The sequence below is a fragment of the Meles meles genome, chromosome 5 (assembly GCF_922984935.1).
Source record: "Meles meles chromosome 5, mMelMel3.1 paternal haplotype, whole genome shotgun sequence".
Classification (NCBI taxonomy): domain Eukaryota; kingdom Metazoa; phylum Chordata; class Mammalia; order Carnivora; family Mustelidae; genus Meles; species Meles meles.
In genome coordinates, this window is record NC_060070.1 from 150,016,009 (window position 1) to 150,043,840 (window position 27,832).

Genomic DNA, 27,832 nt, shown 5'->3' on the forward strand with positions numbered 1-27,832 from the left:
CTTTCATTAAGAACAAGATGAACAGATTTTCAAGGAAAAGGGTTTTTCTCCTCTTGAGAGCCTTTTCAAACTTTTTTAAAGTAAGCTCTGTGCCCAGCATGGGGCTAGAACTTGGGACCTTAGCATCGAGAGCCGCATGAGAGCCCTTTAATAATGTAGGAACCGCTTGGCTCTGCTTCTAATGCAATACAGTTGAAATGACGTGAGCACACAAAAGGAAAAGCCTACACATACGGCCAGACTGCTCCGGTACTTGCTCCAAACAGTCCTGGAGTGCGCGCTGGGTGTTCCCGCTTTGACCTGAGGGCCAAGCGGTTGAGTAGGGCAGGCAGGGAAAGCTGAATGCTTTCTGTTGTGGGTTAAACTGTGTGCCCCCCCCCCCCAAATAGGTTGAAGTCCTAACTCACAGTATCTCACAACGTGACCTGATTTGAAGATAGGGTCCTTACAGAGGCAATCAAGTGAACACGAGAGGGTACAGCCTGTCTTACTCTGTTTGGGCTATTATGGCAAAAATACCAGAGAACGGGTGACTTAAACCATAAACACTGATTTCTCACAGCTCTGGAAGCTGGGAAGTCCAAGTTCCAGGTGCCTGCAGGTGGAGTCTGGGGAGGGCCTGCTTCCTGGTGCTTCTTGGCCACCTTTCCCTGTGTCCTCACACAGTGGAAGGACTGAGGGAGCTCCCTGGGGTCTCCTTCATAAGGCTGCTGATTCCACTTAGAACTACTGCCCAAAGGCCCCCACTTCCCCATAGTATCAGGTCGGGGATTAGGCTTCAAAACTTTAGAGGGACACGAACATTCAGTTTATAGCAGATCCTAACCCAATATAACTGAGGTCCTGACACATGGGGAAATTTGGACACAGAGACCCATGCAGGAGGAGGATGGGAGGAAGAGTAGGGAGAAGGCAACCATCTCTGGCGCCAGGAGACAGGCTTGGAACACATCCTCCCTTCATAGACCTCACAAGGACCAACGTCTGCCACTGGAGAACAGAGCCACCGTCTGGACACAACGCTTCATGGTTTTTGGTTCCTTTGAAACTAGTAAGACAAAAGGCATAATTTGCTCGCTCCTTCATAGATGTCCTACTAACCGTCAGCTGAGCATGGGCTGTAGTGCACTTCCAGGCCTTCCCAGTCCAAAGGGAACTCGAAGGCCACCCTAGGTCAAGGTCCAGGCAAGGCTTTCTTTCCCACTGTGATGCCTAATTTTAGGTCAACTTGACTGAGCCATGGGGTGCCCCGATATTTGGTCAAACACTATTCTGGGTGTGTCTCTGAGGGTGTTTTTGGATGGGACTAATGTTTAAATAAGTAAACCAAGTAAAGCAAATAGTCTTCTGCAATGGGAGTGGGCCTCACTCAATCAAACGAAAGACTGACCCTCCCCCATCCCCATGCCCTCAATCCCCTCTTCCGCTCAATGAGCGCGAATTCTCCTGTTGACTGCCGAACTGGGACACAGGCTCTATAGCTGTGTCAGACCTTCAGAGTCAAACTGGGCCACTGGCCCTGCAGATTCTGGACTTGCCGGCTGACATAATCATGCGGGCAAATTCCTCGAATCTGTATCTATACTATTGGTTTTGTTTCTCTTGAACAAATACCGAATACACCGGTCCCCACCTCATGCAGCCGGCAGGTCATTCTCATCACACAAGCTGACTCAACAAGTTAACGTTTGTAAAATGAACTCTGTGAATTTTGTGAAAATTGTCTCCACGCCCAAAACCTTTCAGACATGGCCTGGGTTTAAGAAATAAAATATAAATAAATATCAAAGGAAAGAGAGATTAATAAGAAAATTTCTGCCTTGAATGCACTTGTTTTGAAAAGGGGACCCTGACAGCCCATTGGAAATTTCGGCAGTTTCTTGACACACACGACGACCAGCTGACCCAGATATGTCTTTTGCAAATAATGAACTTCTCGGGATCAATACTGGTTCTGAAAAGTGAAAATTAACCATTTGAAAATACAAAGACACTGGGGTGCCTGGCTGGCTCAGAGGAAAAGCATGCAACGTTTGATCTTGGGGTCCTGAGTTTGAGCCCCACACTGGGTACAGAGATTACTAAGAAATAATAATAAATTTTATGGGGTGCCTGGCTGGCTCAGTTGGAGGAGCATGGGACTCCTGATCTTAGGGTCGTGAGTTTGAGCCCCATGTTGGGTGTAGAGATTACTTAAATAAAATGAAAGAGAGAAAGTTAGAAAGAAAGAAGCTTTAAATTTAAAAATAAAATACAAAAAACAACAACAACAAACAAACAAATACAAATACAATGAGAAAAAAAATAACATATAATGGCTTAACTACAAGGTGTACGCTCATCGTGGACTGCATTTACTGTGTTTTTTTCATTTCCTTGGTCCTTTACAATCACCTGTTTACTGCCTTATATCTTAAAGCTGATTTATCATCATTAAAACTAGTCTGTATCTCATGTTAATATTAAAACGTTACCTTAAAAACAAAAACACTAGGGTACCTGGTTGGCTCAGTTGGTAGAAGATGAGACTCTTGATCTCCGGGTTGTGAGTTCAATCAAGCCCCACAGGCTTAGAGCCTATTTAGAAAAATTAAAAAATTAAAACCCAAATTCTGATAAACTGTTTGAATCTGAATTTCTTTTCTGCCCTCACTTTTTTCAACTTTGTGCCCATTTCAGGCAACCTAAAATGTAAGTACAACTATTTGTATATAACCCAGAGCAGAAGAATTGGATCACTCTACAAATGATTCTATATGAGCTTTTTAAAAACAATGTAATAACTTGTTATGTGTTTCCCCCAGGGCAGATTTCAGAAAAATTGGGATTATCATGTAATAGGCAATTTCTGAACTCTGGCTGAAAACCGTGGCAATTTAGTTAAGCCTTAATAAATGATAGATTTTAAAAAGGTACATGTCATCTCCGCTGGAGTTACTGCCTTTCAGTAATGTTTTAATTTTTCGTTTTTCTTTATACCATGTTACATGACTTGGTTTTGTTTTTTTCTAGTACAGTACATTATTGTGCTTCTTTCCCTCATTCTCTTCCCACAAACTGATTATAAATGTTCTTAGGCAAGATGCGAACAAACAGCTCTATAATGCATAGCAACGGAGTCCGTGCTCAGCTAGAAGTGGCTCATAGAAAGATTACAGAAAAACATCCATGATTTTTTTTAAACTTGTGCAGCGTAACATTGCCGTCAACTGAAGGATTATACGTGACCCAATGTTACTGCATATTCTTAATTCGTTCAATACCCATGGTTTCCTGAGTGCAGATAAGACTAGAGGATATTTGGATGTCTGGAGTCAAATTCTGATGAGACGAACACCACTTGTCCCTTTTTCCCAGATCCCTACAAAACTGTTTTCCCTATAAATTTGTTCCTCAAAAACATTATGAAAGTGTACATGGTAGAAACATTCCCAGTAGTTTGAGGATTTGAGGATCTTCTGCTTCTGGACAGAGGAATATTTTCAGAACCTCCGTCTTTCCTTTTGTGGATTTCGAGTCAGATCTGAAGTCTCAGTCTGTCAATGGCTAGTGGTCTGAGATCTTGGGCTTGTAATTCAGCCTCTCAGTCTTGTCAAGAAGGAAGTAGAAAACATCTACCTGCAGGGCTGCCAAGGAAATTCCGTGGTATAATGTTCGGTTTGGTATTTTAGCACGGTCATGTCTCACTGACATACAATGTGAGCCACAAACGGGAGCCACATCTATCATTAATTTTTTTTTTCAGGTAGCCGTATTTTAAAAAGTAAACCAGTGAAATGAATTTTAACAACACTTGCATTTAACTCAGTATATCCAAAGTATCATTTCAACACGTGATCAATACAATTATGGAAATGGTTTGCATTCTTCTTTTCACACTAAATCTTTGAAATTCACTGTGTTTGTTACATTACAGCATGTTTCAATGAACACTAACCCCATGTCAAGTACTCAGTAGTCACTGTCACTAGTGGCCACCGACCTGGGAGAGTGAAGGTACAGATGTGAGTCACATTAAGTGGTTGATCATCTGGCGGGCAAAGTAAAAAGGATCTAACCTGAGCTGGTAAAATGGGTGTTTCAGACTCTGGAAGCCTCATGATTTTTCCTAAAGTAGGCATCATCTCCTTTGGTATGTTGAATTGGAAGAAAAAAGTCAAACAATACAGAACTATATAAGGTAAACTCTTCCCCACGCCATTCCAAAACTAAGCACTATTAGCAACTATAGGTAACATTTGGGTAAGTGGGGTTTGTGACACTTCTGGAAAGTCACCAATTCCCTTATTGCTCCTTAGTGTTTAACTCCGTGACCTCATGATTCTACCTCGTCGGTTTGCTCACCATTTCCACATGGAAGAGATTTCTTTCCCAGCTTTTTAGTTCTGTTAAGAAACAACGTTATGAACTTTGCCCAATACCCCACCTAGTACAGGCTACCTGAACAGAACTTTTATATACTTACCATTTTGGTCACGATCCCTTTGCACCCCGCGGCTGAATGAAGAAACTGGAGGTCGGAGGGGCTGTTTTGACAGGCTGGTGTCTCAAAACCAAAGGACACTGTGCCTGCACTTGGCACTGGTCATCGGAAATCCCACCCTGGAAACCCGGTCTACTGATGGTTTTCCAGTCATCGGGTTGTTTCTTTTATGAATTTAGATTTTCGCCCAAACAAAGCCAGGACCACGGGACTGTGCTCTGCACATTGTGAGGTCGGGGGAAGAGAAACCGGTGAGACAGCAGGTGGGCAGGTGGGCGCACAGGGGGGACAGCTCGGGAAGTTAAGGAATGGGGAGACAGACTCGCGTTACGGTCCGTGTGCGCAAAGGACCAGGCTCCGGCGACTCCAAACGTCCTGTCCGCAGCGGAGCTGAGGATTTTGCAGTCAAGAGAAAGCAAAGCTAGGGGTGTTCGCAGGGGACCCTGCTCCTTAAAACTGCGGTGAGTGCTGTGTTCCCGGCGCCAGTCCTGTCCTGGGTCTTGCCCGGCGCTCAGGGCGCGGCTGCAGGTCGGACCCACGGCCGAGGCCGGCCCGCGGGGCTCCCCCCGAACCGCGGCGCACTCGGGAGCCGGGACGCGGTCGGGGGTCCGCCCAACCACCGCTCTGCCACAGGTACGTCGGGAGCTTTTTACACAACAGTTTGTTCTCCCCGACTTGGCGCCCCCTGGGAGAGCAAAGGGCGAGGACAGAAGGGAGCCCGGCACTGAAGAGAGAATTCCGACGAAAGGCCAGAGGCCAGCGACCTCCCGACAGGCATTTGCGCCCGGACGTCCCCGCCCCACTCCGCGCAGCGCCCACCGCGCAGGCGCGGAAGGAGGCGGGGCCGAAGGAGCTGGGCGGGAGGCGATTGGCGGGATCCGTTGGGCGTCCCCCGGGTCACGTGGCCGTCGCGCCAGGCGAGCGCAGTCCGCAAGCTACTCCAGCAGCCGCGGACCGTGAGCGAGGTGCTCCCGCCGCAACGACCTGCGTCGGCTGCGAGGATTGAGCGCTCCCTTCCGATAAGCGTGAGGGAGGTGGGTCCGCGGGGGCCGCTCTCGGGACAGCTGCCAGGCCGCGGCCGGGGTTGGGGTGGACGTTGCGGGGAGCGCGGGCGAGGCAGGGCCCCGCGGACGACGGGTTGCCCCATTGGCTGGGTCGGTTTTGGCGCGCTCTCCCGTCCGCGCTCGCGATTGGCTGGCGGGCGCGTCCCGGACTCGTGCGCGGCGGCGGAAGCCGGCTGACCCCCGGCGGACCCCCGGCGGACCCCAGGCCTAGGGAGGGAGCTCCGGCCCGCGGCCTCGGGGGGCTGGCTGTGCCGGGCTGTCCGGGTGAGGGGGAACCTCCACCCTCCGGGCCTCCAGCTGGCCGGGGTCCGAGGGTTCCGTAGCCTGGGCCCCGGGGGGAAGGTCGCTGGGTCCTGCGTCGCCCGTTGAAAACGACCCTGGGCTGGTGACCCTGGTGTCTCCCGTTCGTCTGCGTTCCCTGGGGACCCGGCCCTGTGCAGAGAGGGAAGGTGCAGGGCTGCCCCCCGGAGTATGATAAACCTGCGAGAGACTACCCTTGGTCGGGGCTGGCACCGGTTTGGGCCATGACACTTAGGAACTCGCTGTACATCGCAGTTCGGGACGCAGCCGGGCGAGGGGAGAAATTTCACGAAGCCGTCCGGGCGCCTCGCGTGCTATGCGCTCGGTGTTTTCTCATCTCTTCAGTTCCATTTTTCTAATACTGTTCGTGACCCAAGTAAACGATTTGGGGATCCCGGGCTGCGACCTGCAGTTTGAGAAAACATTGCTCCGTTCAGTGGGTCCCCGCCAGCATTTGCTTAACATGAGATAGAAGGGGAAATAGGGTGCATCATACAGTTAGGGGTTTTTTTGGTTAACTAAAGCTTTCTGGCTGTGCTAGTGCTAAGGTACCGTATCAATGCATGAACAGGAGGTGAGTCATAGTCCCGAGTTTGAAAGTCGCTGCACCCAGTGAAGGTGTAATCTACAGCGATGAGAGAGGTGGGTTTGGCAGGCGCAGACCTGTCCGGGAGGTTCCGAGTTTGGGTTTGCAGCGAGTCTGGCCCTGTGGTCTGGTTAACCACATTGCATAATTCCTTTATCTTCTGCTCGCTTCCCGCCCTCAGTTCACAGTGATGGTTAAACATTCCCTACCAGTGCGAATACATAATCTCATTAGATCGGATATTAAGTCACTACTAACGTATTGCTGGTTATCAGAGCCAGTTTTATTATAGCTTAAAACTGCCTTTGAAGTGGCAAACGTTAGGGGCACCTGGGTGGCTCAGTGGGTTAAAGCCTCTGCCTTCGCCTTAGGTCATGGTCCCAGGGTCCTGGAATAAAGACCTGCGTTGGGCCCTCTGCTCAGCAGGGAGCCTGCTTCCTCCTCTCTTTGTCTCTGCCTGACTTTCTGCCCACCTGTGATCTGTCAAATAAATAAATAAAATCTTAAAAAAAAAAAAAAACCAACAGCAGCAAAGTTAGGATGCTGTTCTTTAAAAAAAAAAAAGATTTTATTTATTCATTTGAAAGAGTGCGCAAACGGGGAGCAGCAAGCGGGGGGGAGGGGTGTAGACCCCTTGCTGAGCAGGAGCCCATCGTGGGGCTGGATCCCAGAACCCTGAGATCATACCCTGAGTCAAAGGCAGACTCTGAACCGACGGAGCCCCACAGGCGCCACTAGAATGTTATTCTTTAAGGACAGACTTGAATATACCCACGTACCTGGTGACCATTTCTCAGATTTTTTTGAACCCTCTGTTTAATCCAGGACCCTACAGTGTTTTGTAAATAACAATGTTTAGAATACCGAATTTTCCTGTTGTGACAAGGTGTTTCCAACCAGAATTACCGTGTGTGTGTGTGTGTTGAATACAGATAGTAAGAGTCACTGACTTTAGTCAGCTGTAGTCATTGATAGGGCTGAGTGTGGGTACAGTGAGAGAAGATAGTAGTTCTACTATGCAGTAGTAATGACTTCTATGATTGTAAATACTTTCAACATCAGAAGAATCTAAACTCCACCTTCAGGTGCAAAGCGCTTTCTGTTTATGATATAAATTACTAGTTTTTTGTACTTTACCAGGTGCATAATGAATCCGAGTATGAAGCAGAAACAAGAGGGAAGCAAAGAGAATGTGAAGGTATGTGGCAGAATCACCGTCATTTGTTAGAGAGAGCATGTGGTTCAGACACAGTTTGACGTAATTTAACTAAATTTAATCTGGCCGTCGTTTCTGTAAACTTTGAAGTGCCGAGCTTTTGGGCCGGAGGACAGGGAACAGTAGAAAACTTTAAAAAAATTAATTATGGTTGAACAGTGAGTTTTGTGATCCCATTACATGCGATCTCTTTCCATTTAGGTCTTTAATTTCTTTCCACAATGTTTTGGTAGTTTTCAGAGTATTCAGTTTTATACTCCTTTTGTTTAATTTTTTCTTAAGTATTTTATTTTTAATGCTACTGTAGGTAGAGTTGTTTCATGAATTAAATGTTCTGTGTTTTCATTGCTAGTATATGGAAAACAGTTGATTTTTGCATTTTGAGTTTGATCTTAAATCCTATAACTTGCTGAACGTGTTTATTAGATCTGGTAGGGTTTTTTTAGAGATTCCTTAGGATTCTCTGTGAGATGTGGTTGCTTTCTTTCCACTCCTCCATTTTATAAAATGACTTTATTAAAATCCTCTGTATCTTGAGAGTTGGTGTCTTTGTCCACAGAGACACATTCTGTGTCGTAATGCACCTGTGACCAGAGAACGTCATACTTACTCCCATTGAACCCGCTGGTTTGCTCTGCTTCTTGAATCGCATTATGATGCCATCCCTGGAAATCTTTATTTGTGTAATAATAAGAACAGAGTTTAATTTTGAATTTGTAACTTTGACTGACTTTGCTCTAAGTTCTAAGTGAGTTTACAACTTAATGAGGTTCTGCCACACAATTTAGAGGGTGAGGGAATGAGACCGCATCTTCAGGAAAACTATCATTTTGCAGATTTAAATAGAGTAAATATAAGTGATAAGTGATAGCAGATGCTTTCTGATAGATGGCTTGCCTTGCCTTGCCTTGGTGTCCTTACATTGTTTTTCTTAAATAACACTCTGCATTGATAATTTGAGTCCATCCCTTTCCATTTAGGATGATAATACCTTCCCACTGATCTTTGTGTGTGTGCTTAGACTTTTTGTTAGGAAAATTTTCAAATATTCAAAAATAGTCAATAGTATAATAACCTCAACTTCCCAGTTTTCAGCAGTTACAAGTATATGGTTGATGTCGTTCCATCTCCGTTGTCGTTCCCTCCTCCTCAAGCTGCCTAATTGAGAGACCCAGACAGTTTACATCATTTCAGCAGATCCTTATATCTAAAGAAAAATCCAATGTTTACTTAGCTAGAATACAACTATCTTGGATATAAGAGGACTGGGTTCTGTGTGGTTCTTGATTTAATCTCCAAAACTGTGATGTTGGGTGAATTATTTAGCATCCCAGCCTCAGTTTATGTCTCTGGAAAAGAAGGAAATGGGACTAAAACCAGATCTGTAAGAGTGAATTATAGGAATTTATGGATTTCTTACCAATTATGCAAAATTCTGTGTGAGTACTGCTCTTGTGTTCATCTTTTTTTTTTTTTGAGAGAGAGAGGGAGAAGGGTTTCTGGCATCCTCTATGGTTTTCTAAAAAGATTAAGACCCATTAATATCTAAGAACCTGAACATCTTGGGGTGCCTGGGTGGCTCAGTGGGTTAAAGCCTCTGCCTTCGGCTCAGGTCATGATCTCAGGGTCCTGGGATCGAACCCCGCATCGGGCTCCCTGCTCAGAGGGGAGCCTGCTTCCTCCGCCTGGCTCTCTGCCTACTTGTGATCTCTGTCTGTCAAATAAGTAAATAAAATCTTAAAAAAAAAAAAAGAACCTGAACATCTTGGCTCTAAGGAGTCTGGTTTTCCAGTGCATGATCTGTATAAAGAAAATATAATAGCTATAATCCCTCGTGGGGGCTGGGTGCTTCAAGCTTACATGCATAAAAATTAATCTTGAAAATGGTCCTTTCCGGGTGTGTGGCAGTGATTTATCTGGCTTCTGTGGCCATTATTTAGCAACAAGCATTTAAATGAATCAACACCTCCTATTCTTGAGGGTCCAGGGTTCGGCTTTTTTTTCTGTTTGTCTGGAGGCTGTTGACTGATCTACAATCTAAATTACATCTTGAATGTTGTTGTAATGTTTGTTCTCGGAGTAGTTGGCATTTGTTCTCCAGGTCAGCAGTGAGATCATAACCGGCAGGAGAACGGTCCCGTGGGAAAGGTGAGCTCTGTGCTGGGAAGTGCAGCTGGGAGCCGTGACTTTCTCACGCCGCTTCGGTGTCACGTTCCTGCTGCCCTTGTTTGAGTGCTCGCCATTGTTTGCCGTCCAGTGGTGGCAGGATAACAAATGATTTTTTGCAAAAAGTGAGAGTGCTTTCAGTTCAGGAAAGGAAGGCTGTGTTTTTTCCAGAACAGTAGTGTGGGCAAATTCACAGTATTCTGGTGTGCCCCTGGCCCTGACTTTGTGGCTGTCCGGGTAGGAATGGGCTTGAAACGAAGCGGCTTCTGCAGTCGGGCGAAGAAGGGGGCGGGGGGTGTGGTCCTCTTGGATGTGCTCTCGCTTCTGCGTAAGGTGTGTCCTTGAAAATTGTATTCCTGTGGCGACGACGCATACGTGTGTTGGGGGATAGTCACTATTTAAAGGAAGTCTGAGGTGAATCTTTTTGAGTAGGGAAAGAAATATTTTGCGGTGTAAATAACCTTTTCCCCCGGTTTCCCCCTTTTGTGGGTTTCTACCATATAGATGTTAGATATCTGGTATGTTTCTGTCTCTTTGTGGCAGATCTTTTTAAGAGGGAATGCAGATATTCCTGTTGGACTTCAGTTTCATCACATATGGTCTGAAGTATTAGAGCTTAGAAATTTTGTTACCTTTTTAACTAGCTGCGGTTAGTTGACAAGATGACTATAATACAGCATGTATTGTTAGAAATGTAAGGAGAAAAGCTACTTGTGTCAGGTTTAGGTAGTGTGACCCATTAGGATTTCTTTAAGCTTTATTATCATTTTAGGGAACTGACAAGTTTGCTAGTTAAAAAAACCAATATATTGCTCATATATAATACTACATGGCAGACCAAACACTAGTATTCTTAGTGTTCCTATCTCCTAAATTATAGTAGGAATAAGAGAGTAATAACCCACTTGGCAACCAGTAACCAGATAATAAATTATGTTTACTTGTAGAATAGTCCTGTGCCAAGAAGAACGCTGAAGATGATTCAGCCTTCTGCAGCTGGATCCCTTGTTGGAAGAGAAAATGAGGTTTGTGTTACTGGGCTAGAGTGGGGTACAGATGATCCTGACTTTACATTAAGACCCTTCCAAGAGTTCCTTGATCGGAGACGCCTAAATCATTGAAACTTGGAAATAGTTCAAGAACAACAATTGTGTGTTTCTCACAGAAGTGGTTTTTGTGCTGATGGTTCAGTTTAGGGAGTTCAGGATCGGTACAAAGACCGGCAGTAGCACTGGAGCGATGTGAGAAGTTACGGATGAGCCTATAGGAGTGATGTTTGATGTTTGGGGAATAAAATGTTAGATTCCTTCATTTACCCCATCTGAGAGGAGAAAATCACAGTTGAGGGTGTCTAGACTTTTGCAGGTTTGAAAATTCTGCCTGAGGTACTCAGTAATTTAAACAATAAAAATAATTTCAGCTAAGCTTTAGATCCAAGGCCTATCTAAGATAGTTGCTGCAAACAAAATTCCTAAAAATTAAATACAATTTTGGTGGCGTTTTCAATTTGTGTGATTTTTTTAAAAGACCCAAAAATGCCAGAGAGACATATGACTGCTCTATTTTTAATACATAGATGATAAAATCACCCAAATTTCTCTTTCATTAGATCAAAATATATGAGATTGATGTATGTATTTTCATTATAGTTGGTTAAAGGCTTGTCCAAAAGGAAACACTGGAACGACCGGTTAACAGCTAAGGCTACCAGCTCTGGAGTTGTCACTGTCCCAGAACACAGTGAAAATAAAGATTTTAGTGAAGTTACTCAAGAAGCATTTGATCTTATGATTGCAGGTATGAAAAAATATGCCACTTTTCTCTTAAATTTCTTAGTTATAATCATTTAATAAAGTGTTAACGTTAATTTCGTATTTAAACATTAAATAATCATTTATTATACTGTTCTGAACTCTGCCCGCAGCCTCTTAATCTGGAGACACTATTAAATACTTTACTCAAATGTTTGAGAATTTAAAATTTCTTACGGTTTTAAGTATACTGTGAATTTGGACAGGCTTTACCTATCAGATCCAAATATGAATGAAGTATTAAAGAAAAGGATCGTGATTAATACGACAGCTCTGGTGTTACATTGCCTTAAGTGTCACAAGACTTGGAAATCGTCTTTTCTGAAGAAAAGTATCTAGCGAGTGAATTTGGAGAAAGGAATTTGCGGAGCGGAAACTGAAGGGAGCAGCAGAAACACGGCTGAGCTCGAGGGAGCCGCCGCGCACACTAGGTCTAACCGGGATGGCAGTGGGAGGCAACAGAGGAAGCTAGCGACCTTCTATAAGCATTGGGGGAATATTTTTTAGTAGAAAAATTATTGGGCTTTTACAGCAGCATATAATAGTCATTATTTTCAAGGTTTACCTAAAAACGTGAATTTATTTTAGAAAATCCATCCTCTCAGTATTGGAAAGAAGTGGCAGAAAAACGGAGGAAGGCTCTCTATGAAGCCCTGAAGGAAAATGAGAAAGTATGTACTGAGTGCAGCCTGGCGGTTAACGCTCCGCGGTTCCTGTCCCGCCTAGCTGTTTGGGTGGCGGGATGTCAACGAGCTTGGCTGTCGGTCCGGGGACAGTCTGCCTAGAAGGGGGCTCCGTTGTTAGGAACTGGGTGTAAACGTGTCTCTCGGGGACTTGGAGGCGCATTAATCTGGTTTGTAGCTTAGCAGACGTGGAACACTGAACTTCGTTTCTGTCGTCCAGCTTCATAAAGAAATCGAGCGGAAGGACAGTGACATCGCCCGCCTGCGGAGGGAGAACGAGGAGCTGGCCCGAGTGGCCGAGCACGTGCAGTACATGGCGGCGGTGCTGGAGGTGGGCACTTGGCGCTCCCCCGGCTCCCGGGCCTCTGGTTTTCGGCACTTGGGGCGGCGGCGCAGTCAGTGCAGTCAGTCAGGGTGTGGGCTCCGCCGTCGGACCTCCTGCGTGTGAGGCTCAGCTCCCTGTCCAGCACCGCGACGGCTGCTGAGTCAGGCAGAGTCTCTGTGGTCCGCGCTTCGTCTTCCTCCTCATCTGTGAGCCGGGAGGAGGGCTGTGCGCCTCGCGGGCTCGTCGGGAGACTACGGAGTTACGAGGAGGAAAGTGGAGAGAAATCCCTGCCCATAAGAAGGGCCCAGTGACTGCTGGATAGCATTATAATCGTGAGGCTAAAGGACAGCGCTTTTCTTGCAGAAATATGAAAAGAGATTTACTTATATATGGAAAATTTTTCTCTTTCACAGTTGACAAGTTTTTAGACAGGTTTTAACTTGAACGCCAGTGTGACATTACTGTCACTTAAAAAAAACAGTTAATTGGTGTACTGCGTAAGGTTGGTGGGGTCCTACCTGACTTTTTTTTTTTTTTAAGATTTTATTTATTTATTTGACAGAGAGACCACAAGTAGGCAGAGCGGCAGACAGGGGGGGGGGGGGGGAAGCAGGCTTCCCACCGAGCAGAGAGCCCGATGCGGGGCTCGATCCCAGGACCCTGGGATCACGACCTGAGCCGAAGGCAGAGGCTTAACCCACTGAGCCACCCAGGCGCCCCCCTACCTGACTTTTTAATTTGGAAGAAGCTAATGTGTTTATGAGGTTTAGCCTGCAGGGGTGGAGGGCTCTGTGGGTTGAGTGTCCCAACTCCTGGTTTCAGCTCAGGTCATGATATCAGGGTCTTGAGAGCAAGCCCTGCGTTGGGCTCCAGACTTAGCAAGGAGTCGGCTAGAGTTTCTCTCTCCTTCTCCCTCTGCAGCTCCTCCTGCACGCTCAGTCCTTTCCCCTCTCTCTCCCTCTCTCATAAATAAATCTTTAAAGAAAAACAAAGAATTAGACTGATGACTGTTACTTTACAGTCTTGGACTAAACAACAGGTTTTATTTAAACTTACTCATGTTTGCAAAAACTCATCTTGCTGATAGGAAGAAAGTTTTCAAATAAAAGCTTTTCTAGTACTGAATTGCTTATATTTTAAGCCACGACAGAATTCTGTTTCACGTTTTCATTGGGAAGTGCTGTGACAGCTCTCCTAACTGCCGTGTGAGTTTGGTTCCCCGCGGACTGGAAGTCAGAAAATGAGAAATTTCTGGGCCTTTGCTGTAGGTAGCCTCCAAGGCCCTGACTCAGTACATACTTTCTGTGAAGGCACATCGTGCTTTGAAACGAGCACACCTTTAGTGCTGTGACCTTGCTGAAATGGGGTCTGGCGCGGTGGGGACTAGGCTAGAACGCTTGACTGAGTGTCCGTGAATTTAACGGAGAGATATGAGAAGCACCTCGTCAGGACAGTGAGGGCCAGTGCTGCCCGCACACTGCTGCGGACTTGGCCTTCACGGTGTTTACAGTAAATTGTTGGTTTATTCTTTCAAAAGCGACTGCACGAGGAGCCTCTGGGTGACTTCGAATCACCAAATAGTCAGGAGTGTGACTCGGAAGAGGAAACCGGTGAGGACTCGGCTGTGGAAGACCCAGACGTTGGTCCGTGCGCCGAAGAGGCGGTGTCTTCCTCTACAGATGCCAGGCCCAGTGTGTGAAAGTCACGTGTGCCTGACTCCCGAGAGACGCGCTGCCGGGGTTCACCTCCACGAGCGTTTGGTAGCAGAGCGACGGCTATGCTGCAGAGGGGGAGTCAGACCTCCTTTTGGAATCCTGGGACCCCCGTTGTGTTAAAATACAAATACTATGTATTTTTAATCTGTGATGTTTTATGTAAATAGCATTTTCTCAGTGGTCAGACATGACTTGTGTGTATGATAAATAAACTTCAGTCCCTTGTTGAGCATTGTGCGTATCTGGGAGGAATGAAGTATAACCAGGCTATAGAAAGTGTGTCTTTTTCTTTTCTCTGTTATCTTGGAGGAAACAAGAAGAAAATTTATCCTTTTTTTTTTAAAGTAGGCTCCACACCCAATATGGGGCTCAAACTCATGACCCCAAGATCAAGAGTCACTTGATCTACCGACTGAGCCAGCCAGGTGCCCCTGAATTTATCTCTCTTAAGACTGAGATGGTTGAGTTTTTACTCCCAAGTCTGGTTGTACGTCAGGCTCATTGTAGGGACTATTGAGTTCCAGATGCTCTTACCTCGTACTTCTGATCGTGGAGTGGGAGAATCTAGGATCAGAAGCTCCCCGCGTGGATCCGAGTAGTCAGGAATAGGACCAGCTGGCTGGAATGATCAGACTCTTCTTGGACGTTTACAGTGGGGGTGGGGGACTGTTCTCTAGAGAAGTGGGGGCAGGGAACATCCACTTGGATGCAGGGATGTGTTGTGTGGTCAGGAGCTGAAGCTTTCTGTTCACATGTTTCACATACGGTAGAGTATAGAGCATGCATACTGAGGAAAAAGAAGCAAGAGGATGCATTAATTAGGGATTTCCCATATGTACTGTTTCGAATGAAGAAAAGGGCAAAGGAAATTGTTAACAAAGTACATCGCATTGGGATGGACTATGTTCTGTGAGAAGCACTCAAGTGTATTTTGTATAGATTGGCAGTAAAGAGCTTTGTCAAACTTTAAAGGATTCCTTTAGGTAAGGTAGTTATCCTGATAGAACTTGGATGTTCTTGGGGCACCTGGGTGGCTCAGTGGGTTAAGCCTCTGCCTTCGGCTCAGGTCATGGTCTCAGGGTCCTGGGATCGAGCCCCGCATCGGGCTCCCTGCTCAGCAGGGAGCCTGCTTTCCTCTCAAAAACAAACAAAAAAAAGAACTTGGATGTTCTTACCTCATATTTAGTCTACCTCAATGTTATTTGAGGGTTAAAACATAACTATGGTGCCTGAACTAAATGCTTTAAAAATGAAAGTGATTATTAGTGTACAGCAACATTGTCCCAAAAACTGAGGTGGTAGAAATGCCTTTGCTCCCTAGTGTGATGGCCAGGGAGCCACACGTGGCTGTCGAGCACTCGAAGTGAGGCTAGTGGGAACGAGGAACTGAACCTTCATGCACGCTGAAGTAGAGGCTCGTGGCTGCTGTGTTAGGTATGGGCCCACCCCAAGATCCAGTTTAGACGGTGCATTTAATGTCACGTGGTTTCTACTACAGTAAAAGTAATTCAAAGAATATTACGGGTGAAGGCTAGAAGGCAGTCAGCTGAGAGCTATTAGAATGATGAGAGCTGAGCAGAAGAGGGTTACTTGGCAAATAGTATTTCTAGAAAATGCCAAAGTTGGATTGCCAGGATTTGGGGGTGGGGAGCAAAGAGGAAAGGAAGTGAGGGCATAATTTAATGTAAAAGCTATCACTATTAATCTAGACGAAAATAAAGGGAAGAGTTAAGGTGACATTGGATTTGGCAAAGATTTCTCAAAAAGGACAGAAAAAGTACAACTTATATAGTAAATTGGACTTCATAAAAATCAAAACCTTCTCTTTGGAAGACTAAAGAGAATGAAAAGACAAACCATAGGCTGAGAAAATATTTGTGAAAGCTCCAACAAAAGCTTTGTATCTATGAAGAACTCTTAAACTCAGTAAGTAGACACACTCGCTTTTAAAACGGGGAAAATTTGGACACTTAACCAAAGGATGGAGACCGCGAACAAGCAGGCGACCAGACATCCGCGTCCTCAGTCATTAGGGAAACGGCCATCGTTCCGTCACCAGTGAGCTGCCGCTTACCTCGGAATGACGTTTGCAGAACAGAAGCGTGGCTGTCCTGGGCGTCCCGCTGAGGAAGCAAGTGGATCTCCGGCAGTGCTGGTGGCCAGGGTAAATACTACACGAGCCGCGAAGATGGTTGGTCTTTTCTCACAAGCTAGGCCTACGTTCCGCAGCCTCCAGCCATTCCACTCCCGGGCATGTCTCCCTAACGGAAGTGAAAGCCCACGTCCACGTGAAGACTGGTCTGCACGTTGTCACGGTTCTATCTCTAGTAGCCTAAATGTCCACCAGAAAATGAAAGGATAAACAGACTGTGGTCTGTCCACACAGCAGAATACCAGCCTGCGATAAAAAAGTAACAGTTGGCAAAAACAACGTGGGCAAACGTCAGTGATGCTGCAAGGAAGAAAGCAGGTAAGAGTCCCCGCTGTTTGCTGCCATTTAGATAAACTAGAATCTTGACAGAAACCGAATCTGTTGCCTAAGGACCTTGTGGGGGATGGTTTTGGAGTTGGATTTTTAAGTCTCCGGTGTCTGGGAACTGTGACCTTACTTGATGAGAATTTGGAAGAATTTACTTAATATGATGAGTCTGATTTTTAATTAGGTTATCAAATGTCAGAACACCTCAATGAAATGCCTTGAAGACAAGGTCACAGGTCAATCACTGCCGGCAAGTTATCATAACTTATTAGAAGTTGACTTAAATTCAGGGGAGCTACAGTGAGGATAACGGCAACAGGTTAAGAATCAACTAGAGGGGCTCCTGGATGGCTCAGTGGGTTAAAGTCGCTGCCTTCGGCAAAGGTCATGATCCCAGGGTCCTGGAATTGAGCCCCGCATTGGGCTCTCTGCACAGTAGGGAGCCTGCTTCCCCCTCTCTCTGTCTCTGCCTGCCTCTCTGCCTACTTGTGATCTCTGTCAAATAAATAAAATCTTTAAAAAAAAAAAATCAACTGAAAAAATGTTATGTGTGAAGCCTGGATTAGACTGAACTTGTCAGTATATTCTGTAAGATCAGTGTTGCATACTAAAATAACCAGGATGGCCCACAAAAGGGTTTGGAGCGGGGGAAGCTAGAGGCCTGTTAATACAAATGGAAAAGTCCTAATCAAAATGTTTAATCCAGTTATATACTAAAAGATAAAACATGATGACCAAGTTGGGGATTATCCCAGGGGTGCAAGATGGTTTCAGTATTAGTACACACTGGAAATTCTTCACATTGTAGGTGGAGAAGCCCATAATCCTCATAAACAGCACTGATAAAATTTAACAGCTAAGCGAGGGAAAGAGGAATATTTAACTTGATAAAAAGCTGTCTTCCTACGCCTAACATAACATGGTGACTCACTAATGGTGAAGCTTTAGAAACAGTTGTAAGGTCACAAACTAGAGAAGAATGGGCCACAATGACTATTATTTCTGAGGTCTCAGCCTGGGGCAATCAAATCAAAGAAAGCTAATTACGGGAAGGAAAAAGAACTCATTTACATAAAATCCCAAAAGCAAATAGAAACAAATTGTGGCCAGATTTTAAAATTACCCTAAATTAAATTGCTTTTCTACCTATGAGCACAGACAAGTTTAAAAACAGTGGGTTGGGGGGGCTGGTGAGAAGATCTGTGCTGAGAAGTAAGCGTTACCATAAGAGATGTGGCAAAAATACTCTTAAAAGGTTCTGGGACATGGGTCTCTTCCTGCCTTCCTCAGAGTTCTTTGTAAAAAACAAACTCCCTGTCTACCGTGAACAAAAATGGAATTCCCTGGGAGAACAGAACGGTCCTGAAGAAGCAGAAACCAGCACCGGGCATCCTCTAACACGTGCTCATCGGCATTGTCTCCCCTTCCTGAGATGGCGAGATTGGCTTTTGTGGCCGCTCCTTGGGAGGGGAAGATAGCTTGGGTGACAGTCTCTTGAGACGCCGCCGTGGGCCAGCTAGCCCCTCACAAGAAATTACAGTGTCGCCAGAGGAAAGAATTGATTCCAGCTAGCCAGAGCACGACACACACGTCCACTGCACATCCCTGGGGCCCTTGCAACTTTCTCTGGTTAGAGAACTGACCCCCGCTCACCCTTGCGCCTTCAAGATACTTGAGTTGACCTTGAGGTTTTGGCTAATTACTAGGTCATTAGGTCAACCAAGAACAGTAGGAACTGGTATATCCGAGCTCCCGGGGCCTCTGGGTGGGATCACTGAGGTGTGGGTGTGTCGTGGGTTTACCAGAGCTGGTCCCTTCCCTGCGGCTGTTCCTTAGATCAATGCAGCCCCTCCCTGCTCTCAAATTCTCGACTCCGGTCTGCTTCTAGGAGAGCTCAGATGTTGGGGAGGCATGGCGTTAGAAGGGGCAACAGAGGAAAATAACTCACTGTCAGAATTTCGGCAAACCCGCTTTAAATTCAAAGCTTAGCGTAAAGATGCCCCAAGGCCCAGGTCTGAGCCTTGTGTTTTCCCACTTTCCACTTCCAGGTGCGCCAGAGACCAAAAAAGACCTTGAATACAGTAATACACGCAGACCGCCTTACAAGCTACTCCTGCGGAGATAAGTGTTGACCCAAAGTCCACCCGGCTTTGACCGCAGAGCGGCCCCAGGCATTTCGGGTTAAGCAATGTGAGTCAGACACAGCCGCGAGCTCCTGGGTCTCTCTAGAGCCCATGAAAAATGATAGTGAACTACAAAAGACATAATCTCACCCCAGTGAAGACAGTTACTAGTCACGAATAGGTAAGGGGAAAGTGCCAAAGGCAGGGCACAGAAGGAGACTTAAAAAGAAATGAAAATGTAAGTATGGCTAAGCCAGCTATTTCGAGAAATGTGTTCCACAGATACACTCACACGTGTGTGAGACGATCTATATTAAAGGTACTACAATTTTAACCTACCAAAAGGTGGGGGTAATCTAACTGTGCATGTTTCCAAGCCTGGTTTTATAAATTATAGTTCAGTCATACAATGGGCTGCTCTGAAGCAGTAGAAAAGAAGAAACTCTAAGATACAAAACCAAGACCAAGATAAAGTCTTGGTACGTACACCATTTTGCACACAACTAGAACATATCATCCTAAAACTTGTATGGAAATGCAGAAACCCCCTAGAGCCAAAACAATCTTGAGAAAGAAGAAGGTTGGAAATATACTCCCAGACCACAGGATCTACGACGAAGCTGTAGTAATTGAAGCAATATGGTATTGGCACAAAGGTAGACACGTAGGTCAGTAGAGTGGACAGAGAGTCCAGAAATAAGCCTATGCTTTTATGGCCGATCTATGACCAAGGAAGCAAGAACATACAATGGGGAAAAGCCAAACTTTTATAAATGGTGCTGGGACAATTAGACAGCTACACGCAAAAAAGTGAAACCAGACTGCTCTCTTACACCACACACAAAAATAAACTCAAAATGGATTAAAAACTTAAATGTGAGACTTGCAACCCTAAAACTTGTAAAAGAAAACACAGCCAGGGGCTCAGTGGGTAAAGCCTTTGGCTCAGGTCATGATCTCATGGTCCTGGGATCGAGCCCCGCGTCAGGCTCCCTGCTCAGTGGAGAGTCTGCTTCCCCCTCTCTCTCTGCCTGTCTCTCTGCCTACTTGTGAGCTCTGTCGAATAAAGTAAAAATCTTCCAAAAAAAAAAAAAAAAGAAGAAGAAGAAGAAGAAGAAGAAAGAAACCATAGCCAGTACTTTCTCTGACATCAACCAAAAAACACTTCTAGGTATGCCCCCGAGGCAAAGGAAACAAAAGCAAAATTACAGCATTGGGACTACACCAAAATAAAACCTGCAAAGGAAACCATTAACACACAAAAAGGCAACCTACTGAATAGGAGAAGATCTTTGCAAATGATCTATCCAAGGAAGGGTTACTATTCAAAATATATAAATAATTGACACCACTCAACGCCAAGAAAACAAATAACCCAATTAAAAAGTAGGCAGAGGACATGAATAGATGTTTCCCCAAAGACATACAAATGGCCAACAGACACATGACAAGATGCTCAACATCGCTAATCATCAGAGAAATGCAAATTAAAACCACAAAGAGATGGCCATTTTATGTCTGTCAGAAGGGCTAAAATAAACACAAGAAACAAGTGTTGGTGAGGATCTGGAGAAAGAGACAACCTCGCGCTCTGTTGCTGGGAACGTGAACTGGTGCAGCCACTGTGGAAAACAGTGTGGAGCCTGCTCAGAAAGTTAAAAATAGGGCTGCCCTACGACCCAGTCATCCCACTACTGGATATTTATCCAAAGAAAATGAAAACATTATTTTGAAACGGTGTATGCACCCCTATGTTTATCGTAGCATCATCTACAATAGCCAGGATATGGATACAACCCAGGTGTCCCTAGATAGACAAACAGATAAAGAAGATGTAAGAAATACACATGTATTCGCACGTATTATGGAATATTTCTCAGGCATAAAGAAGCGGGAACGATTGCCATTGGCAACGACATGGATGGATCTAGAAGATACAATGTTAAGTGAAATAAGTCAGAGAAAGACAAACACCATATGCTTTCACTCACGGAATTTAAGAAACAAATGAAACAAAACCAGAGACAAACACAAAAACAGACTCTTAGATACAGAGAACAGGCTGCCGGCCGCGGAAGGGAAGGTGGGGTGGGGATGGGAGGAAAAGATAAAGGGGATGGAAGGGACGTTCTCGGTGACGAGCACTGAGTAATGTGCGGAACTGTTAAATCTCTGTCCTACGCCTGGCACTAATCTTACACTGTATGTTAATTATACTTCACTTTAAACATGAGTGAACACTAGGAAAAAAAAGCGTTCATGTAAATAAAATGTTAAAACAGACTAAGAAAAGGGATACAGGTCTGTTTTCTTGTGTATATAGATAGAATACCTCCGGAAAGATACAGAAGAAGCTGCGACTTTTCTAAACCTGATGTTTTCTCCCCGGAGTGGGAAGCTCCAAGACCAACACTGCTGCTTTCAGCAGAGGCGAGTGTCCTCGCTGACTGAAGGCGTCGGGGAAAATAAACGGGATGAGCTCAGCTTGGCTCTCCCCTTCTGAGGAGAGAGGGCTTCCATGTCCTCCGGGGCTCCTCCAAGGTCAAAGGCAGGCTGATGCCCGTGGTCATTCAAGAAGAACACCAAAATTCAAGAAGAACACCAAGATTCGAGAAGAATCTCCAAAATTTCATCTCATCATTCTTCCTGAGAAAACTAGCGGAAAACTTGCTCCAAATTCAAATGTGGGTGTGAACCAGAAAAGGAAAGCAATGGTAGAAACAGAAGGTGCTACACAGGAGGGGCAGCGGGGATTCCTGGGTGTGGAAGGGAAACCCTAAAGTATTTGTTAGCCGTGGGGCAGGCGCGGGTCGGAACAAGAGCGTGGAGGGCTCCGCGACGGTGGGTGGCCCTCGAGAGGAAGCCAGAGCTGATGCTGCCTCTGTGTGAAGCTATTGAGAGCGGAGAACAGCTCTACAGAGTGGGAATCAATTAGTGAAACCGAAGCCACAAAACAAAGAAACAAGACTCCGGGGAAAACAGAGTTGTAGGAGGAAGAAACTCATACTACACGATACAACTTCGTTCGTTTTAATTAACAAGTTACAAAGGTAACAGTGATATAATTGATTTTTTAAAAACATTTTTATTTATTTGAGAGAGAGAAACAGGAAGAGGGAGCAGCAGGCTCCCCGCTGAGGAAGGAGCCCAAAGTGGGGCTCCATCCCAGGACCCTGAGATCATGATCTGAGCCGAAGGCAGACGCTTCACCGACTGAGCCCCCCAGGTGCCCAGATAATGCCTCTTCCAATGATGGCAGATTATTCTTGAGAGGAAGAGGAGGGGCAGGGTTAGAACCCCAAGTCCTTATCTGTCCTATTAAGAAATAAAAGGAAAAATACCTAAAATTGAAAAAAAAAAATTAGCAATGTATGAGTCGGACCTGGGTGGCTCAGTCATTAAGTGTCTGCCTTTGGTTCTGGGTCATGAACCCCTGGGACTGAGGCCCGTGTCTGGCTCCCTGCTCAGTGGGGAGCCCGATTCTCCCTCTCTGCAGCTCCCCCTGCTTGCGCTCTCCTGCTCTCTCTCTCTCATAAATAAATAAAATCTTGAAAAAAAATTAGCAATGTATGTGAACTATTTAGAACTATGGAGGTAAGCAAATACTAGAAGAAACAGCCAAAAGAATTCCAACGGTCACCTCTGGGAGTGTGACTCAGGAGGGGGTTCGGGACTGCTATTTCTCCACCAGATGGCTTGCATTATTTGACTTTTTAAATCATGCATTACTTTGAAGTACATTAAAATTTAATTTAAAAAGCATTTTATTTATTTCTAAAAATATTTTGTTGACAGAGAGAAATCACAACTAGGCAGAGAGGCAGGCCGAGAGAGAGGAGGAAGCAGGCTCCCCGCGGAGCAGAGAGCCCGATGCGGGTCTCGATCCCAGGACTCTAGGATCATGACCCGAGCCAAAGGCAGAGGCTTTAACCCACTGAGCCACGCAGGCGCCCCTAAAAAGCATTTTAAAAAAAGCAATTTCTCACCCTGACCCAGTCTCTCAGTGGGACTTCCAATTTCCAACCTTTAATCTACCACCATAAATGAATGGGATTCTGGTTGGAGAAACTGAGCTCACAAAATCCAGCACGGATGAGAACACACGGTCGCTCGGCAGAACACAGCTCCGCCTGGTTGAAGGTCTGAGAACACGTCCCCCGAGATGCCCGGGAATCCACGTGGTGTGACTCGGGCCCGCTCAGCATTCCTGAATAACTACAAGCGTGGATCCCAGAACCACACCACCTGTTTAACAGGCTCTCAGGCGAGCTGGAAGGGTGAAGTTGAAGCCCAGCGCGGTCAAAGCTAGTTTGTGACTAAGGAAAGTACCCAGTTCAGCCTACGATGGCTGCAGCGTCAGCTAGGGGCGCCTCTTAGTGTAGCTGGAGAAACCGCAGGAGCCCACCCTTTAGGCACTTGCGATAAACACTACTTTTTGCAATAATTTTTCATGAGCCTGGGGAACACCGAAGTCAAGTGCAGGTTTTGCGTTATGTAGTCCCTAACAGAACCAGTAGGGAGGGTGCCCATCTTTGTAGGAAAACCCAAGAGCCTACCTTCAGGCTGTCTAGGTGTCGGAAGGCACGGCACCCCATCTCCATCTGGAGCTCGGGCAGGGGAGTTGAGGGCTGCTTTTCTGGAGTGTTAATTCCCCCGAACTTCCAGCCGCCCTACCTACAACGAGATCACGCTGTGGTAGCGAGAAGACCGTCTCTCTGCCAAAGGGCTGGCAGCTGGAGGGCAGGCCCTGAAATCCTTAGGGCTGAAAGGATACAGGTGGGCTGAGAGTGTCCTCCACGAGGGGGAGCTGTGGGTTGGGTTAGGATTCGGCATTTCTCGGTGCCTTGGCTTAATGTCATCTAATAACCCCCAAGCATAGCGTAGCTCCTAACAGTGGTACACGCGCCTCAACTTTCAATGAATTCCCATACTATGAACCTAATTCTCATGAGGTCCTTTTAACCAGCGGCGCTTTTCATATGTTTCGTTTTTCTAGTAACTGTTGAAGATTTATACAGAATTTCTTAGCTACCTAAAAGGAAACCCCGAAGAAGACTGTCTCGACTTTCTATTAATTTATTTCCACTTTCCAGGCTACTGCAGCAGCCTGGTCAGCTACCCTGGGCACCTGCCTCGAGAGACATTAATTCCTGTGAAAACCAACTAGGAAATACAGCACCTCCGCGAAATTCTCAGGCCACCCAGACCAGTTCTCGGTCGCCAGTATTTGCAAGTGGTATTTCAGGGTATTGTAGCCTCTAAGCTCCTTCATGCAAGACGGGTTATTGCATGTCATGACGGAGAGCACGTAACAAGTCCAAAATTTAACGAGGAGGCTGCTGTTTATTTCACTTTTGACGGTGGAGTCGAGTTTGTCCTCAAAAATCTCAGTGAGGATGGGAATAAACTTCAAACGTTTGGCTCTTTTCTGGCTCACGGGGTTCAGGTAACACCAGCAGGCGACGCTCTGCAGCAGCAAGACCTTGGCCTTGGGCGGCATCTCTCCATCTCTCAACAAGTGAGCCACTTCCTTCATGTACTCCGAGGCGAACTTCCCGGCAGTCGGTCCTCCTGCAAAACAAGCATTTGCACTTCAGAAGTATTTGGTTTATCTGCGAGCTCCGGACAGTTGAGTGGTGATGCCTCGTGTGCTTTTCGCTGTGTACTGATCTTGGACTCCTCTGCATTTTCCTTTTCGCCCCTCCCCCTGCTGTGCTGCTGTGAACACGGAAAGGGGTGTTGAAAAGCAAAAAATAGGCAAAGCGCTGGAAATTCCCTGCCTGCCCGAGGCTGCTCCCTCGTTCCCTTACTCAAGCCTGCAGGGGTCAGTATCTGAAGGTGAACAGAACAGGCTGTGCTCCCCCATGGTCTTCTTCCTGACTCTCTGTCGTCAGTACTTGGAAAATACCAGAGTATTCAAGCAAACAAAAGGAAAACCCAAACGCTGCCCTTCAAAACCAGCAGGATCTGATGGATGAGAGAAAGAGCTTCTTCAGGGCTTGTCCACTGCGGTCCTGTTCTGTCTGAGTTCTCGCCTCCCAGCCCAACGCTTACAGATCGGGACCCACGTGGCCTGATGAGACTTTCCTTGCTTTGGTTTCTGACCCAACCTGGTCCTAGACTCTACGTTCATCATACACCTGAACCCCAGATTGCCCTCGTTCCAACCTCAAACCCCAGGAAGATACAGCCGAGAAAACACGGGGTGAAGACTATTTAGGCGGCGGGGAGTAGCGGCCGTGGTTGGCCGGGTTCTGGCGGCGGGAGTTGTGACAGGGCTTGGATTTCTAGGCCCGAGGATATTGGAGCCAACGATAAATCTTCCGCTGAAGCCGGGGCACAAGCCCTTCCCTGCTTCCCGCCAGTACAACTAAGGCTGCATAACATCAAGTTAAGGAATTCTGGCCCTTTTGTAAATAGCCAGCTCCTCCCCAAATGGTGAACAAAGCTAACAGGCACCTGGCCTTCTCAAGCGGTGGGCGCCATTTTCCTTTCCTTCCCACGGGAGTCTCCTGTCTTCCTTCTCGCTCTATGCCAGTGGTTCTCACGCATTCTGGCTCCTAGGAACCCCTCGGTCCTTGCAAACTGTAAATGTTTTCTCTCAAGGACACCATTTGAAAAATGAAGTCTATCAAACTCCATCTAGGTAACTCATTTGCCCATTAAAAAAGAGATCAGTCTAGACTGACTGTCCCTAGATGGAGTTTGATAGACTTAATCAAAGTGGGAAAATTCTTTGTCATTTATTTGATGGTCTCCCTCTTTCAAAACAAGAGATCCTCAAGGAAAAAATGATCGGTCGATGTCTTCGGTCGTACAAAGACAACTAAAAATGTAGGCAAAGGAAATGTCACTGGCATCTTACAACCAGAGCTCTGAAAAATCACTAACTTACAGTGTTATAATAAGCAAAAAGATTTCGGAAGGGCTGTGTTAGCCCAGCTGGTTCAGTCCGTACCTGTGAAGGCCAGAAGTCCGATTCTATACGCAGCTTGAGCCCTCTTCTCAATGGCCAGAGATTCACTCTTTAATAAATGGCCAAGCAGCACGATTTTTTCTTTGTGAAAAATACTCTCAACCGAAGGGATATCTTCTTTCTCCCTCTCCTTCCTGAAAAAGTGGTTAACGGTGACATTCCAGAACTTCTTCAGGCGCCGATAGAGTCCCACAAAATAGTGGCAAATCCACATCCAGCATTGCACATAAGCACGGGTCTTAGCCATGGCGTGAAAAGGGCCTGTGGCGGGCAGCAGCTGAAGTTCAGAGTCAAGAACTCTGGAATACATCACTTAGCAACCCTGGAGAATGGGATACACCAATCAGAGGGAAACAGGGACGCCTTGATTCTTCAGGCTGGCATCGAAGGCGCTTTACGATTTCCGCTAAACCAAGCTTCCTTCACTTCTCTGGTGTGTAGCATGTCAGCTTTGACCGCACTGGTTTCTCCTTACACACGAGACGCATTCCTGCCTGTGCACCTCTGATTGGGCAGCGCCTGCTAGGAGCTTGCCTGTGCGCACTGAACCTCCTTCCATAGGATTATGCCTGTTCCGTTCATTTGTCACGTAATCCAACCTTTTCTCCACGTCACCGGTGTCTGTATCGATCCGTTCATGCAGCACACTTCAGCCACCCTTCGCCCCACTCAGGGAGACGGCTCTATGGCCCTTCTCTTGCCTTAACTAATTTTCCCGTTGTCACTGCATCGTTTGCTTCATCAACAAGCAGGCTGTATGTTTTCTCATTAAAAAAAAAACCACAAAACACTTTCTTGACCTCATATAACCCCTCCACTGAGTTATTGCTCTGCCCCCTTAATACGAAAACTCTTCAAAGAGGTGTCATACTCACCATTTCAATTATTCTTCCATCCTCTCTTGGATGTAGTCCTAAGAGAGATTTCCAACCCGCGAGTCTACTGGGATTGTTGGTCAGCCTCACTGACGACCTTCGTTCTGCGGAATCCAATTCTTAGTCTTCGGCATTAGACACTTACTCCTTGAGAAGCTTTTTTCGCCTAACTTCTAAGCTGTCGTACTCGATTTTTCTCCTGCTTGCCACCCTCCATTTTCTTTTGCTGGTTCTCTAAAGAGCAGAGTGTCCCAAGGCTCAGGCCTTGCAGGCTCCTCTTTGTTTCGATCTATACTTCCCAGATAAAATAAGCCAGTTCTCACGGCTTTCCAGTGACACCCATATGCCGAAAACTCCCAATTTCACATCTGTCTATCTCAAACATTTTGTCTTGAAGTATCTCCACACCCAGCATGGGGCTCCAACTCGAGACCCCAAGATCAGGAGTCACTCGTTCCCCCAACCGAGCCAGCCAGTGGCACCCCCGCCCCCAATTTTATTTCTAACTGGATTTCTCACCTGAACTCCAAACACAGTCAGTCACCAACCTGACCCCCATCTAGTCGTCTGAGAGGCTTCTCCAATACAGCCCGTCCAGGTCAGACTTCCTGGTCTTCCTCTGCAAGCCTCCTGCCGCGCCCTTTCTCTGGTTTTCTGCCGACTCAGTAAAAGCAATCACTGGTATTTAATGTCAGTGGGTGGATACTTAGGCTCGCAGCTGAATTAAGCTCACAGCCCATCTGTGATGATGCTGGTGGGGCTCCAGCTAGGAACACACATGAATGAAGGCTCTTTCGTCGTCTGGGGGCTCACGTCTCTGCTCATACCTAACATAATTCAGAAACACAGCTCTTTTTTCTTCCATGACCTTTATAACAAATCTGAGAGGGAAATATTATGATCCTCATTTAAAAGTGAAGGAATTTCAAGATAAGATAAACACAGGTTGAGCATGAGGTGTACCGTGTTGTAGCAATGCCGGTCTGAGGAGGGCATATGGGAAAAACAGAGCAGACTCAGCACATGAGAC

General features: G+C 46.1%; 2 protein-coding genes and 1 long non-coding RNA gene across 4 annotated transcripts in view; 1 reads left to right on the forward strand and 2 right to left on the reverse strand.

Annotated features, from left to right (window-relative positions):
• The window catches only part of LOC123942626, a 49,257-nt gene extending 43,994 nt beyond the window's left edge, over positions 1 to 5,263 (reverse strand). The window contains exons 1-2 of the long non-coding RNA XR_006818442.1: positions 4,466 to 5,263; positions 2,500 to 2,577 (exon numbers count right to left, since the gene is read on the reverse strand). This is a non-coding gene — a long non-coding RNA (uncharacterized LOC123942626). The remainder of the gene's footprint in view (positions 1 to 2,499; positions 2,578 to 4,465) is intronic.
• Positions 5,264 to 5,386: 123 nt separating this feature from the next.
• On the forward strand, positions 5,387 to 14,578 carry GMNN (geminin DNA replication inhibitor). Of its 2 annotated transcripts, none has more exons than XM_046006684.1 (7): positions 5,387 to 5,517; positions 7,574 to 7,631; positions 10,763 to 10,840; positions 11,465 to 11,612; positions 12,215 to 12,297; positions 12,530 to 12,640; positions 14,172 to 14,578. In XM_046006684.1, the coding sequence occupies exons 2-7, from the start codon at positions 7,581 to 7,583 to the stop codon at positions 14,331 to 14,333; spliced, it is 633 nt and encodes a 210-aa protein (XP_045862640.1). In that variant the 5' UTR covers positions 5,387 to 5,517; positions 7,574 to 7,580; the 3' UTR covers positions 14,334 to 14,578. The 2 variants fall into 2 exon arrangements, with proteins under 2 accessions (XP_045862640.1, XP_045862641.1); XM_046006685.1 differs by lacking the exon at positions 5,387 to 5,517 and adding an exon at positions 5,625 to 5,811.
• A 9,516-nt stretch (positions 14,579 to 24,094) lies between these two features.
• ARMH2 (armadillo like helical domain containing 2) lies at positions 24,095 to 26,189 on the reverse strand. Its single transcript, XM_046004531.1, has 2 exons — positions 25,910 to 26,189; positions 24,095 to 24,522 (listed from the first exon to the last, which is right to left on the reverse strand). Exons 1-2 carry the CDS (start codon positions 26,172 to 26,174, stop codon positions 24,095 to 24,097), a joined length of 693 nt encoding a protein of 230 aa, XP_045860487.1. The 5' UTR covers positions 26,175 to 26,189.
• Positions 26,190 to 27,832: the final 1,643 nt, after the last annotated feature.

Excerpts from the sequence above, each read along its gene's own strand:
- GMNN (XM_046006684.1), top strand. The coding sequence starts at position 7,581 with ATGAATCCGAGTATGAAGCAGAAACAAGAGGGAAGCAAAGAGAATGTG. Across the intron at positions 10,841-11,464 it reads TTGTTGGAAGAGAAAATGAG|TTGGTTAAAGGCTTGTCCAA; the intron begins GTTTGTGTTACT and ends TTTTCATTATAG. Across the intron at positions 12,641-14,171 it reads ACATGGCGGCGGTGCTGGAG|CGACTGCACGAGGAGCCTCT; the intron begins GTGGGCACTTGG and ends TTCTTTCAAAAG.
- ARMH2 (XM_046004531.1), bottom strand. The coding sequence starts at position 26,174 with ATGGCTAAGACCCGTGCTTATGTGCAATGCTGGATGTGGATTTGCCAC. Across the intron at positions 24,523-25,909 it reads CGGACTTCTGGCCTTCACAG|GAGGACCGACTGCCGGGAAG; the intron begins GTACGGACTGAA and ends CTTGTTTTGCAG.